Below are 14,800 nucleotides of genomic sequence, written 5' to 3' on the forward strand. Positions count from 1 at the left end.
AGCCGTGTGCTCGTTTGCACTTTGACACTGAACCACTCAGGTGTTTCTTTGGAATAAATAGCAGCCATGAAACTAAATGATTATCCCTACGAGAGGCAAGTTTTAAAGGAACGACAAGTATTTTTTAAATTCTGTATTTCCTAGAATATCAGAGCTTGAAGAAAAGTAAACCCCATTTGCCATTAGAACCTGACCCTTTCTTGTATGTTAAATAACATTCAACTACTTGTATCATATAACATCCCTAACTTTGTGCTTATTGATGTTCCGATTGTCCTGAGTATCCAAGAAAGTAAGAAATCAATCGTTTTCGTTAAGTCGTTCATCACTCGGTGAAATTGTGTTAGACAGATATTAATATGAGAGCAGTGGTCACGAGCGGTTCCTAATCATCCTTGTTGATATTAGTTGATAAGTTTAGATATTTCAAGTATGGACTCACTCACCTGGAAGAGAGGTTCACCGTAACAATTTAGATTCACTTCACTTTATAATAACAGTTGTACTTTGTTATATGAATCTGCCCTACGTACACCTTGGAGACAATGTGGAAAGCTTAATTAGTTGTTTTGTTGTCATATGATCCATTATACCGTCATTTGTGCGACCCGAGACAAGTGCATCATCATCACACAGCAGTGTGAACATAGCCATAATTATGGTACATTGCTCCATATTCAAGGGTAATGGTAGGTAATAAAGTTTATTCTTGATATAATTAAGGTGAATTAAAAGTAAAGTTAGCAACATCTAAATAGTTTGTCTAACTAGCTACCAACAAACAAGTCAAAAAACTAAATTTTCTGATGAGGAGGAAAGGCCAGAGTGGTCGATCCTCCAAACCACCAACAGTAATTGCTCAGCAATTCTGATAATTGTTTCCTCATAGACCGATATTTTTTCTTCCTTACCGCTGGCAAACAATGAAAGCTGCGCACACACCATTGTCTTAGTAAGTGTAGTACAGAGTGAGGATTGAAATATTCAAGCTTAAATATTTGTAGCTCAAACTAGAACAGTGCAGCACTCTGAGCAGCTGAGGGAAGTGAGGTGTATAGAGAACACACGATCTACAGCTCTATGTATCAAGATAATATAGATCATAAGAGAATGGAGGACTGCTGTGAATATCGAGAGGGATATGAGAAGCGTCGCACGACTACCAACATTATTCCCACCTGGAATAGAGTTTACATAGGCATAGTTTAAATATAGTTGCCAGCTTGCCTATTAACATTGTTGGACGACCCCTCCTCTGATAACCAGTTGGTGGATGGAGTGGAAACAGTTTTGAATAATTCAAATACTCTATTTACAAAGTCTTTCCATACACCATAGTATCTTTAGTGCTGTAATGCCATTACCAGAAGAAAATATTACAGCAATTTCTCTTTAGATCATGAAATGTTTATTAGGAAGAAGAACAATTGATGCACGAAGGAGTAGGCCAAGGGCAGCGATGCTAAAATGAACCTCCTACATACAGGAGCCTCGTAGCAGCAGCCGTCAAATTAGTCTGCTTTACGTCTCTGTTGTTTTGTAGTGCTGGTACCGGCCCCTGCCTGCCCCTGGCAGTCCGCTCTAACCCAGTCACTCGGTGAGACATCAAAGATAATTTGTTTTCCTTTTATGTGATAACTAAGACAAACGATTATATTACGTCTGCTAAAATGCGACAGATTGGTTATTCAATTCGTCTATTTATTGTGTTAATCATACTTTTCACTGAAACATCTGTAAGGTTAAAAAAGTTTCCATAGAGGTAAGTTTAGAAGGAGACTCAGACAACATGGTATGTTTTCCCCGTTTACTTTCTTAGTAGCGAGTCTAACCACCCTCCTTCCCAACCACAGTCCTCAATCTGTCTGACGTACAGGAGACATGGTTACGGACGAGGTGAGGCTGACTCCTGAACAGTTCCCACTGATGATGTGAGCCAAAAGTTCGTCTGGTGTCCGCTCCCTCTCTTGGCTCCTGCAGGTGACGATATTTGCCCAGATATTTTCAGTGGGGTTCACATCGCACCCCTTGCTTGGCCACTCGTACAACTGCAGGTCCTCTCTGCCAGCAAACCCTTCCTGAACAGCCCGGACCGTGTGGATAGGGAAACAGTCGTGAAGAAAGAGGATGGGGCTGGCGGGGAATGGGAAGTCCCGCTCCTGGAGTGAGGGGAGGAGAAAAGTCCTGCAAAATATCGATATATTTTGCAGCAATAAATCTGCCTTTAATCCTGGTTAGGTCTGCCATACCAGGCAGGGGGATCCACCCCTACACGTTCACTGTCACGTGGCCACTCCGCGCCTCCTCGTACATGTTCCTACGTTCGTATCTGCACAGAAATACAGATGGTGTAATGGTTGCACATCTTGTTTCATAGCTGGGTTTCAGGATTTTATTAAGTGGCTACAGTTAGTTAACTTTAGATGAAACTTTTCTCATAAGAAATATTTTCTTTTCAATTAACCTGACTAAAACTGATATACTATAAAGAAGGACTTTGAATATATACTTCTCTTAATTGAACATATACTTCTCTTAATTTTTATACATACTGCCGTTCTCACCTGCAGGTTGACATGAACGAAACTAAACGATCAAATGAATGAAAAGTATCATAGTAACTATCCTTCCCCATCATTAGTTCACATTTCGTCTTGATACTGAAACAGACTAGACTCATCCTTATGACTGTTAAGGAAAGTACAACAAATATACATACTATTTTAGTATGTATACTAGTATTATTCAGTTTATCTATTATACTTAATCGCCGTCTCCCGCGTTAGCGAGGTAGCGCAAGGAAACAGACGAGGAATGGCCCACCCCACCCATATACACATGTGTATACATAAACGCCCACACACGCACATATACATACATATACATTTCAACATATACATACATATACATACACAGACATATACATACATACACATGTATATATTCATACTTGCTGCTTTCATCCATTTCGTCGCCACCCCGCCACACATGAAATAGCACCCCCCTACTTCCATCTTACCAAGTATAACCAAGTCTCCACAAGTGTATTTTGCCATGGTTGTTGATGGTAGATGTCTTCTCATCAATGGAGACCACACGGGACCAATAATCCACATCCTCTGCGACAAACTGGCGAGCAAAGGCGAGGCAGCCAGCGCGGTGTTGGTGGGTGAGGCGGGCGGGCCTGTACAGCAGGAACCCTTTGGTGAACTCCCTCCCTCGTGTGAGCGCCGCCGGATAATCTCCTCTGACACAGGCAACTGAAGGTCCTCGCGGATCCTGACTACGTTGCTGGAGGGGTTGTCCTGCACTGCACGTAGGCTGGCCTCGTCTTCCTGGCGGGTGGTCAGCCGTGGCCGTGGTCTCCTTTGTATTATATGATTAAAATCATTGAAACTCATAACTCATGATACAATATAGGAGATAATAGCTTCACTGCTTACCGGAATTATAGCACTATGTACAGTGATGGTTACGTTCAAACTATGGTTCAACTTACCAAAGTCTGTTACATGACCAGTTTCCTCGTTCCCTCTGATCCACTTTGCCACCGTGGAAGTCGCTGGGGGGGAGACCAGACCTGCGCTGATTTGGTTGTGCTTAACTAACTCGTATTGTGTTATTGGTGTAGCCATGGTGAGCACGAGAGAGGCAGTGTTCCATCTCAAGCAGTGAAGGTATGACAACGCCTGGGTTTGTGTGTAGTTGGCTACTTATAAGATGAATGAAATTGGCTGGTTTCACGCGTTATTTTCACTCAGTTCTATTCTTAGACTTTGCCTCTGTTTCCAAACTAGAATTGCACCATGCGATTAGTGCCGTATAACGTAGGCCATTATCAATAACCAAGACAGAATTTGCTTGACAAATATTTTACTATTGTGATATTTCAGCGTATGAAGAATACAGGATTTCCTTATGCCCTAGACTTGCCACGTTCTTAAATACTGCTGTTTTGAAACCTGTGCGAGCTGCTACATGGCATCATACATTCGTTCATTACTACTACTATACATGAAATGTTGCAGATTTGATTACTATTTCTTTCAGTTTAACGACAACACTGTAGCCCCGACCTGCTTGCCAAGTGGTCTGAAGGAGGAAATTTTTCTCCCTCACCACATCACTGTAAAATCACTGCCATGTTTACATGTAATTATGTCACAGGCAGTGCCAGTTGAAACAGCATGGCTGGACGACCTCTCATTAGTACGGACTTATGCTGCCCCAAATAATACTTGAACTGGCTCAATCTTATTTGCTTGCACTAAGCACGCAGGCAGTAGCTCCTCAAGAATTTTATTAATCAGTCACTCAATCAAGAAACATTGAGTCAATTACATCAGGATAAAGTACTGTGTACGTTCACACGTTTGGTTAAGCTTTCTTATCGTTGTCAGTATCAAGCAGTTGAAACTTGATCGTGACCGTTTTTATCCTGATCGTTAATTCTGATTGGAAGGAAAGATTAGGGCAGAGTGAGGAGAACAGTAATTGCTATGTTCGTACTACAAATCTTAGCTAAGTTTGGAAGAGTATAATACGTATTCACTAACATCGTTTTCTGTTTGTTTCCTCCTCATGAATTACGCTCATCTTTTGTTTATAAACATGACAGGATTGTGTAATTATAAAAGATTGAACACTACTGGCTCTCTCTCTCCACCAACTTTTCCACCATAGCTCGTCTTCGCCCGACCTCTTCCGCTTCCATCTTTACCCCCCCCCTCCACACACACACACACACACACACACACACACACACACACATACACACACGCCTTAGACTCTTCGCATCCAGACGAGCAGAGCTTCACTATATATGGGGATCAGCATTTGTAACGCTAACTATATTGGCCATAACTGTGGAGAACTGTACCTCAGTCAACAACAATGTGTCCCTCGGTCTTTCGGTGCGATACTGAACCGTCCGAAACATCTCGCTTCCTCGCACCATCATGACTACCACAGCAACCTTAGGTTTCCTTTAGTTATTTAATAAGTTAATGAACCGTTCGAGACACCTCGCTGACTCACACTCCTATGATTCGAATTGTTTCTTTCATTAACTCTCGTCAACACCCGAGTTTGTAACCCTTTACACAGATCAGCATCAGCACAATATTGTGTTGGCAGGACCATCCTGTTGGACTGTTGGCAGGACCATCCTGTTGGACTGTTGGCAGGACCATCCTGTTGGACTGTTGGCAGGTCCATCCCTGTTGGACTGTTGGCAGGTCCATCCCTGTTGGACTGTTGGCAGGACCATCCTGTTGGACTGTTGGCAGGTCCATCCCTGTTGGACTGTTGGCAGGTCCATCCCTGTTGGACTGTTGGCAGGTCCATCCCTGTTGGACTGTTGGCAGGACCATCCCTGTTGGACTGTTGGCAGGTCCATCCCTGTTGGACTGTTGGCAGGTCCATCCCTGTTGGACTGTTGGCAGGACCATCCTGTTGGACTGTTGGCAGGTCCATCCCTGTTGGACTGTTGGCAGGTCCATCCCTGTTGGACTGTTGGCAGGACCATCCCCGTTGGACTGTTGGCAGGTCCATCCCTGTTGGACTGTTGGCAGGACCATCCCTGTTGGACTGTTGGCAGGTCCATCCCTGTTGGACTGTTGGCAGGTCCATCCCTGTTGGACTGTTGGCAGGTCCATCCCCGTTGGACTGTTGGCAGGTCCATCCCTGTTGGACTGTTGGCAGGTCCATCCCTGTTGGACTGTTGGCAGGTCCATCCCTGTTGGACTGTTGGCAGGTCCATCCCTGTTGGACTGTTGGCAGGACCATCCCCGTTGGACTGTTGGCAGGACCATCCCCGTTGGACTGTTGGCAGGACCATTCACTGGACTGAGGACATGGTTAATGCAGACAACATACATACATTTAAAAGGATGCATAATACAAGGATACCGGGAACACTGACACAGAGGAACACAGGAAATTTATCAGAGCTTTAGTAAGACTAGTCTACATTGTTAGAGGTACAACTGCCGTGAATACTTACGATCCGGCAGAAGAAAAGTACAGAGCACACGGGGTCAGCATGTTTGAAAATAAGGAAATTATGGATAGAGACACAGAGATTTACATATCAACATTAAAAGATTAAGAAAATGATTAGGACACCAGGAGGATGATAGATATAAATCTCTGATTGATTTAGACTGGATGATCATGCGATTGGTGAAGAACAAGAGGGAAAGAAAGAAGGAATACTTATGAAAAGGTAATTGAAAACAACAGAGTTGTCTAATGCAATTTCTGTTGTAAAATGTGAATAATTTTTGGTTATAATGAAGTCATAAGGAGGCGAACATTTATGGTTACCTTTGTTTCAGTCATTAAGCCATTAAGAAAGTACCTAGGCAAGCCAATAACTTAAAAAGTGGAATCTAGTGGTGCATTCATCAAATGTGGAAGACCAAGGAGGTGAGTAAAAGCAAAAGCATAGGATGAAAAGCAGGAGACGTCAAATGGGATGAGTGACCCACCAACACCACAGACAGGTCAGGAATGTTGAGTGATGGTTGAGTGACCCACCAACACCACAGACAGGTCAGGAATGTTGGGTGATGGTTGAGTGACCCACCAGCACCACAGACAGGTCAGGAATGTTGGGTTACGTTAATGTCAGACTGAAAGTGAGAGGTAAAGTGAGGGGATGTAAGGATCGCATCAGGGAAATTGCATGTGATGCTGCTGGAGCTGTAGAGAGAAAGTTTACCAAAGACTCACGATCTCACACGTTCTGTTACGAGGTATACATGATAGCAAGCAGGGAAGGGAGAGGCGAGGGAGTAGGGCTGCTCACCCTAACGTGAGAGAGACTTAGTTTTCCGGAAATTGTGAAAGACGACCCGTTCTGACAATTAATGAAGGGAAACATAGGTGTAGGAAAGAAGTACAAAGTAGTGATGCTATGATACAATCCTTCAAAGAATTTTAACAATCCAAGACAAATATACGGTAATAAGAATAAAGGAAAAGGAGGATGGTACATGAAGCAGTAAAATAACATTTCTTGAAGTTGTTGAATTACTGATGATGGAGGATGTCAACTGTAAAGATACAGACAAGGGATATTTGGGTCCTTGTAGTGACAGGGTCGTTGGGATGTAAGTTCTTAGAGTCCTCAGGAAAATGTCCTACAGGAGCACGTCAGGGATCATACTGTAGGATAAGTGAGACTCATGCACCATCATTACAAAGAACTGTAAGATTATTAGTGAAGGTCTATACAAACTGGATTGCTTTGTCGTAGGCAAAACTTGTAAACAGTTCTCTTTCCTGTCCATATAATAAAATTTTATGACAGATATGATGCCAGACCCGAACACCAACAACCCAAACACCGCCATACTGTAACACTTGTTTATCAATAGCGTATTTCCTACGTCTTTTCCTTGTATATGAACCAACTGTTCAATTTCTTCTGTCTCATCCTTGTATCTCCCCTGACGATGTGGTCATTACATGAAAATGCACTTGGGAATTTATTGGGTTTAATTTTCCTCGTGATTGAAATGGTTTGGACATGTGAAGAGGATGAGTGAAGAAAGATTGACAAAGAAGATATATGTGCCATAGGTGGAGGAAATAAGGAGAGGCAGAAGACCGAATTAGATATGGAAGGATGGAGTGAAAAAGATTTTGAGCGATCGGGGGATGAACATACAGGAGGGTGAGAGGCGTGCAAGGAATACAGTGAATTGGAACAATGTTGTATACCAGGGTCGACCTGCTATCAATGGACTGAACCAGGACATGTGAAACATCTGAGGTAAACCATGGAAAGGTCTGTGGGGCCTGGATGTGGTTAGGGAGGTGTGGTTTCCGTGCAATACACATAACAGCTAGAGACTGAGTGTGAATGAATGTGGCCTTTTTTGTATGTGTTCCTGGCGCTACCTCGCTGAAGTAGGGGGTAGCGATGCTGTTTCCTGGGTATAGGGGAGAAAGAATACTTCCCACGCATTCCCCGCGTGTCTTAGAAGGCGACTGAAGAGGATGAGAGTTGGTGGTGAGAAAGTATCATTAAATCTTAAGGAGAATAAAAAGGTGTTTTAGAAGGAGGTAAACAAAGTGGGTAAGACAAGAGAACAAATATGAACATCGGTGAAGGGGGTTAATGGGGAGGTAACAACAAGTAGTGGTGAAGTGTGTAGGAGATGGAGTGAGTATTTTGAAGGTTTGTTGAATGTGCTTGATGATAGAGTGGCAGATATCGGGTGTTTTGGTCAAGGTGGTGTGCGAAGTGAGAGGGGTCAGGAGGAATGGTTTGTTAAACAGAGAAGAGGTAGTGAAAGCTTTGCGAAAGATCAAAGCCGGCAAGGCGGTGGGTTTGAATGGTATTACAGTGAAATTCATTTAAAGAGGGGGTGACTGAATTGTTGAGTGGTTGGTAAAGATACTCAACGTATATATGGCTCATGATGAAGTGCCTGAAGACTGGCGGAATGCATGCATAGTGTCATCGTACAAAGACAAAGGGGATAAAGGTGAGTGTTCAAATTACAGAAGTATAAGTTTGTTAAACATTCCTGGGAAATTATATGGGAGGGTATCGATTGAGAGGGTAAAGGCATGTACAGAGCATCAGATTGGGGAAGAGCAGTGTGGTTTCAGAAGTGGTAGAGGATGTGTGGATCAGGTGTTTGCTTTGAAGAATGCATGTGCGAAATAATTAGAAAAACAGATGGATTTGGAGAAGGCATCTGATAGAGTTGATAGAGATACTCTGTGGAAGTTATCAAGAGTATTTGGTGAGAAGTTTTTACCAAGGATGTAAGGCATGTGTACGAGTAGGAAGAGAGGAAAGTGACTGGTTCCCAGTGAATGTCGGTTTGGGGGAGGGGTGCGTGATATCTCCATGGTTGTTTGATTTGTTTATGGATGGGGTTGTTAGGGAGGTGAATGCAAGAGTTTTGGAGACAGGGGCAAGTATGCAGTCTGTTGTGGATGAGAGGGCTCGGAAAAAGAGTCAGTTGTTGTTCGCTGATGATACAGTGCTGGTGGCTACTTCGGGTGAGAAACTGCAGAAGTTGGTGACTGAGTTTGGTAGTGTGTGAAAGAAGAAAGCTGAGAGTAGATGTGTATAAGAGCAAGGTTATTAGGTTCAGTAGGGTTGAGGGAGAAGTCTATTGAGAGGTGAGTTTAAATGGAGAAAAACTGGAGGAAGTGAGGTGTTTTAGATATCTGGGAGTGGATTTAGCAACGACTGGAACCATGGAAGCGGAAATGAGTTACAGTGTGGGGGAGGGAGCAAAAGTTCTGGGAGCGTTGAAGAATGTGTGGAAGGCGAGAACGTCATCTCGTTGAGCAAAAATGGCTGTGTTATATGCTTCATGGGTACGGGAGTTGTGCGGAGTAGGGTTTTTGTGTTGGAAATGAAATGTTTCAGGACAATATGTGGTGTGAGGTGGTATGATCGAGTAAGTAATGAAAGGGTAAGAGAGATGTGTGGTAATAAAAAGAGTGTGGTTGAGATAGCAGAAAAGGGTGTATTGAAATGGTTTGGGCACATGGAGAGAATGAGTGAGGAAATATCGACAAGGAGGATATATGTCAGAGGTGGAGGGAACGAGAAGTGTGAGACCAAATTGGAGGTGGAAGGATGGAGTAAAAAAGATTTTGAGCAATAGGGGTCTAAACATACAGGAGGGTGAAAGGCGTGCAATGAGTAGAGTGCATGTTGAACATGTGGTATACCCCGGTCGACGTGCTGTCAATGGATTGAACCAGGGCTTGTGAAGCGTCTGGGGTAAACCATGGAAAGTTTTGTGGGGCCTGGATACGGAAAGGGAGCTGTGATTTCGGTGCATTACACATCACAGCTGGAGACTGAGTGTGAACGAATGTGGCCTTTGTTGTCTTTTCTTAGCGCTACCTCGCGAGCGCGCGGAGGTAGGGGGTGCCATTTCATGTGTGGCGGGGTGGCTACGAGAATGGATGAAGGCAGCACGTATGAATATGTACATGTGTATATATGTATATGTCTGTGTATGTACTTGTATACGTTGAAATGTATAGGTATGTGTATGTGCGTGTGTGGGCGTGTATGTATATACATGTGTATGTGGGTGGGTTGGCCCATTTTTTCGTCTGTTTCCTTGCACTACATTGTTAACGCGGGAGACAGTGACAGAGTATATATCAATTTGTTGTTTTATACGTGTTTATCACATGTATCATATCTACCGTATGTTACCATGAATACCTGATATCAGCTATGAAGGTACAGTGTACAATATTGTCATTAACTTAAACAGCACCACATCACGCAAACCAGTGTTTTTCAAACAGCATAGGGGTTTCCAGGGATCGTGAACCGTCCACACTGAACTAACAAGAATATTTGTGCTTTAGAATAAGACTAAAACCCCGAATGAACATTGGTGCAGAGATGAAACAAAAATGGCCTACATCAAAGGCTTGCTATTACCTCTGTAGCAATTATGTGTGGGCAAAAGTAGATTCTGTGTATGTCAGTTTACGTACGTGGGGACAACAGGTCGTCGCAGGAAACAAGACCTAGACGCGGGAGTCGTCGAGCTAATCCGGTTAAGAATCAGTGGCTGAGACAGATCTTTATATTTCCCAGTAGATAGGCTAAGCCTAGCCCTCCTACTGGTCTAGGTTAGGATTACGTCGCCTAGTATGTAGAACTTGTCAGTTCTACCACGAGCATCATGTCATCTGGTTTTGTATTTTCTTTTCTGTTTTTTTCAGCATGACACCGTTAGCAGGCCAGCAACAGGTCTGCCCGCTCCTGGAGTCCAGCGCTGACTCTAGCAATAGCACCACCGACCACACAGTCTCGACATTCCCGCCCTTGAGTGCAGATCCACACAACACAACCCCTCTGCTCTACAGTGCAGCCCAGGAGCTGCGCACCGGTACCTTCATACCATCCAGTGCTGGCCCGGCTCGCTCCCACGGCGCTCTGCCCCCCAACACCCAAATTCCAAGCATACAGGTAAGATTGTTGCTAATGGTTGATGGTTCGAAGATAGTGAGAGATATGTGGTGGAAAGGATGGTGACTCAAGGGTTTCATATTGTACAGTAACTAGTGTTTGATGATCGGTAGGTGATTGGCATCAGTTAGGGTAAAGTTAATGATTAGTGACTGGTTAACAATGTCCACTGGATAGTGACATAAAACTGGTGGATGGAGCTCGAGCTGGGGGGTGGGGGATAGAGGGAGGAGTTAGAAACTTGTCGCTTTTCAAGGTTATGCGGTGAGGAGCACCTGGGAAATCCTGTGTTGTGGAGGAGGGTATTACTGGCAGGGTTACATGAGGACATCTCATGGATTTTGTTCGATTGTTAGAACCTTTGGAAGCAATCGTGACTCTTTTATGGCTGTTAACGTCACAGGTGTAATGATGGCACCGGGTTTTGCCACAGGTGTTATACAGATGATGAATGTTGCTGCAGGTGTTGTGATAACTGAGTGGTCGTTGGCACTTGTGTTCTGATAACTGTGTACTTGTTAGCACGGATGTTCTGCTAAGCATATGATGGTTGTTACAGGTGACGGCGGCGGCTCCCCAGAACTCAGCGGGGCCAGTCCTACCCCGGCTCTCCCGACACTGCTCCACCCGGCTCGACAGTCGACCCACCACTGCCGAGCCCAGATGAAGCCAGACCTACGGCTACAGGCCTTAACCTCCCTACCCCACACACGTTACGACCCATGTTCACGACCCTACCATCCTTGACCGCCACAGGACGACTCTTAGATATGATGACTTGGCTTTTAGCCTGATGACCCTGAAGGGTCAGGTCAAAGGTCAGGTCATCATACCCAAGGGTCGCATTATCATATTCAAGGGTCGCCCTGTCGTGCTCAAGGATCGAAGTGTCGTACTCAAGGGATTAAGAGTACATATACACGTCTCGCTCTGCCCCAGGAAACAGATCGCCTTATAACATTCATATATCTATATATTTCTACGAGAGGATCCATGTTATATAAATTATCAATGTTTATATTTTCAGAATATTTATGAAAAATAGAATTTTGTTGTACGTATGAGAAGGGCTATCAGGCTAACATATTGTTGATGTTTTTAATAACTAACACTTGTCTCACATTTTATAAGTCATGATACATGTTAGTCTCGATGGTTGAACAGTCTGACACGGAAACTGTATTGCTGTAATTCCACTTTATGTTGTCATCAGAAATGGATACTAAACTGCAGAAAGGCACATTCCTATATATGCACACATACACTAAATTTTATATCATATACTCGGTGTGTCTGTGTATATACTGACGGGAAACGATGTTTTTTCTTTTGTATCAAATCATCACCGCATTCCATCCGACACCTCACACTCCACTCAAGACTCACTAGGAAAGTAAGGACATCATCTTCATATGTTTCATGAACATCATTTTGGAAATACAATCAAATGCCGAAAACCTTGTTTTCTCATTTTCCTTCTCCCAGTGTATCACATGAACATATGTGTAAGATTAAAGTTAAAGTAGGAGAGAAGAGAGAGAGAGAGAGAGAGAGAGAGAGAGAGAGAGAGAGAGAGAGAGAGAGAGAGAGAGAGAGAGAGAGAGAGAGAGAGAGAGACGTGTGGATAGCCCTGTGATAGCGAGCACGAATTGCTTCCTTTGGTCACATCAGATGACAAACCATGAACTCGCTGTACAAGATAACTAAAACTACACAGCACAATACAATATCAAATGTGTAACAAGATATTTACTGTTATTCGGGATTTTATGAGAAAACTTATCATTTTCACACGTCACGGTAGGAGGAACAATATTTCTCAGAGGCAAAATAAAGAAAAAAAATGATTCAGACGATAAACATTTCTGTTGTTATGCTCATGTCCTGATGACTGACACTTGCCTACATGAGAGGTCGAGATGGTTATGTCCTGATGACCTGGAAGGTCATGTCCTGAAGACGGGCACTTGCTACATAAGGGTTGTGGAAGATCATGTCCTGACGACGGGCACTTGCTTTCATAAGGGTTCTGGATGGCCATGTCCTGATATCCGGCACATCCCTAAATTGGGTTCTGGGTCATTATGTCCTGAAGATCGATGCTTATCTAGGCGATATGTTTATATATATGTATGTGTATGCACGTGCATGTAAATATGGGTGTATATGAGTGGATAAATCTTTCTTCATCTGTTTCCTGGCCCTACCTCGATGATGCGAGATACGGCGATCAACTATAATGAATAGATATAACTAAATAAATTATCTATCTATCTATCTATCTATCTATCTATCTATCTATCTATCTATCTATCTATCTATCTCTCTCTCTCTCTCTCTCTCTATATATATATATATATATATATATATATATATATATATATATATATATATATATATATGCCCCCCCCCCCCATACACATGTATATACATACGTCCACACACGCAAATATACATACCTACACAGCTTTCCATGGTTTACCCTAGACGCTTCACATGCCTTGATTCAATCCACTGACAGCACGTCAACCCCGGTATACCACATCCCTCCAATTCACTCTATTCGTTGCCCTCCTTTCACCCTCCTGCATGTTCAGGCCCCGATCACACAAAATCTTTTTCACTCCATCTTTCCACCTCCAATTTGGTCTCCCTCTTCTCCTTGCTCCCTCCACCTCCGACACATATATCCTCTTGGTCAATCTTTCCTCACTCATCCTCTCCATGTGCCCAAACCACTTCAAAACACCCTCTTCTGCTCTCTCAACCACGCTCTTTTTATCTCCACACATCTCTCTTACCCTTACGTTACTCACTCGATCAAACCACCTCACACCACACATTGTCCTCAAACATCTCATTTCCAGCACATCCATCCTCCTGCGCACAACTCTATCCATAGCCCACGCCAAATATATATTATTTTATCATGCTTTGTCGCTGTCTCCAGCTTTAGCGAGGTAGCATAAGGAAACAGACGAAAGAATGGCCCAACCCACCCACATACATATATATGATATACACACCCACACATTCCTTCAACATTCCTTCAAACATACCCATTTTTGCTCTCCGAGATAACGTTCTCGCCTTCCACACATTCTTCAACGCTCCCAGAAACTTCGCCCCCTCCCCCCCATCCTGTGACTCACTTCCGCTTCCATGGTTCCGTCCGCTGCCAGATCCACTCCCAGACATCTAAAACACTTTACTTCCTCCAGTCTTTTTCCATTCAAACTTACCTCCCAATTAACTTGTCCCCCAACCCTACTGAACATAATAACCTTGCTCTTATTCACATTTACTCTCAGCTTCCTTCTTACACACACTTTACCAAACTCAGTCACTAACTTCTGCAGTTTCTCACCTGCATCAGCCACCAGCGCTGTATCATCAGCGAACACCAGCTGACTCACTTCCCAAGCTCTCTCATCCACAACAGACTGCATAATTGCCTCTCTCTCCAAAACTCTTGCATTCACCTTCCAAACAATCCCATTCATAAGCAAATTAAACAACTATGAAGACATCACACAACCCTGCCGCAAACCGACATTCAATAGGAACCAATCACTTTCACTGCTTCTAGCAACTTACCTCCTTCACCATATACTTTTGATACCTTCTACAGAGCAGCACTATGAACTCTATCATATGCCTTCTCAGGATCCATAAATGCTACATACAAATCCATCTGTTTTTCTAAGTATTTCTCACATATATTTTTCAAAGCATACACCTGATCCACACATCCTCTACCACTTCTGAAACCACACTGCTCTTCCCCAGTCTGATGCTCTGTACATGACATTACCCTCTCAATAC

General features: G+C 43.4%; 2 protein-coding genes across 3 annotated transcripts in view; one reads left to right on the top strand and one right to left on the bottom strand.

The window, feature by feature from the left end:
* The window catches only part of LOC139753618 (uncharacterized), a 64,077-nt gene extending 51,645 nt beyond the window's left edge, over window positions 1–12,432 (top strand). The window contains exons 8-9 of the mRNA XM_071670235.1: window positions 10,729–10,975; window positions 11,535–12,432. Coding sequence (XP_071526336.1) covers window positions 10,729–10,975; window positions 11,535–11,642 — 355 coding nt within the window. The 3' untranslated portion in view covers window positions 11,643–12,432. The remainder of the gene's footprint in view (window positions 1–10,728; window positions 10,976–11,534) is intronic.
* Window positions 1,534–6,031, bottom strand: LOC139753733 (uncharacterized). Of its 2 annotated transcripts, XM_071670522.1 has the most exons (3): window positions 3,500–6,031; window positions 3,020–3,366; window positions 1,534–2,329 (listed from the first exon to the last, which is right to left on the bottom strand). In XM_071670522.1, the coding sequence occupies exon 1, from the start codon at window positions 5,895–5,897 to the stop codon at window positions 5,076–5,078; it is 822 nt and encodes a 273-aa protein (XP_071526623.1). In that variant the 5' UTR covers window positions 5,898–6,031; the 3' UTR covers window positions 1,534–2,329; window positions 3,020–3,366; window positions 3,500–5,075. The 2 variants fall into 2 exon arrangements, with proteins under 2 accessions (XP_071526623.1, XP_071526624.1); XM_071670523.1 differs by having other exon boundaries at window positions 3,020–6,031.
* Window positions 12,433–14,800: the final 2,368 nt, after the last annotated feature.

This window comes from Panulirus ornatus, chromosome 15, assembly GCF_036320965.1.
Source record: "Panulirus ornatus isolate Po-2019 chromosome 15, ASM3632096v1, whole genome shotgun sequence".
In the NCBI taxonomy this organism is placed as follows: domain Eukaryota; kingdom Metazoa; phylum Arthropoda; class Malacostraca; order Decapoda; family Palinuridae; genus Panulirus; species Panulirus ornatus.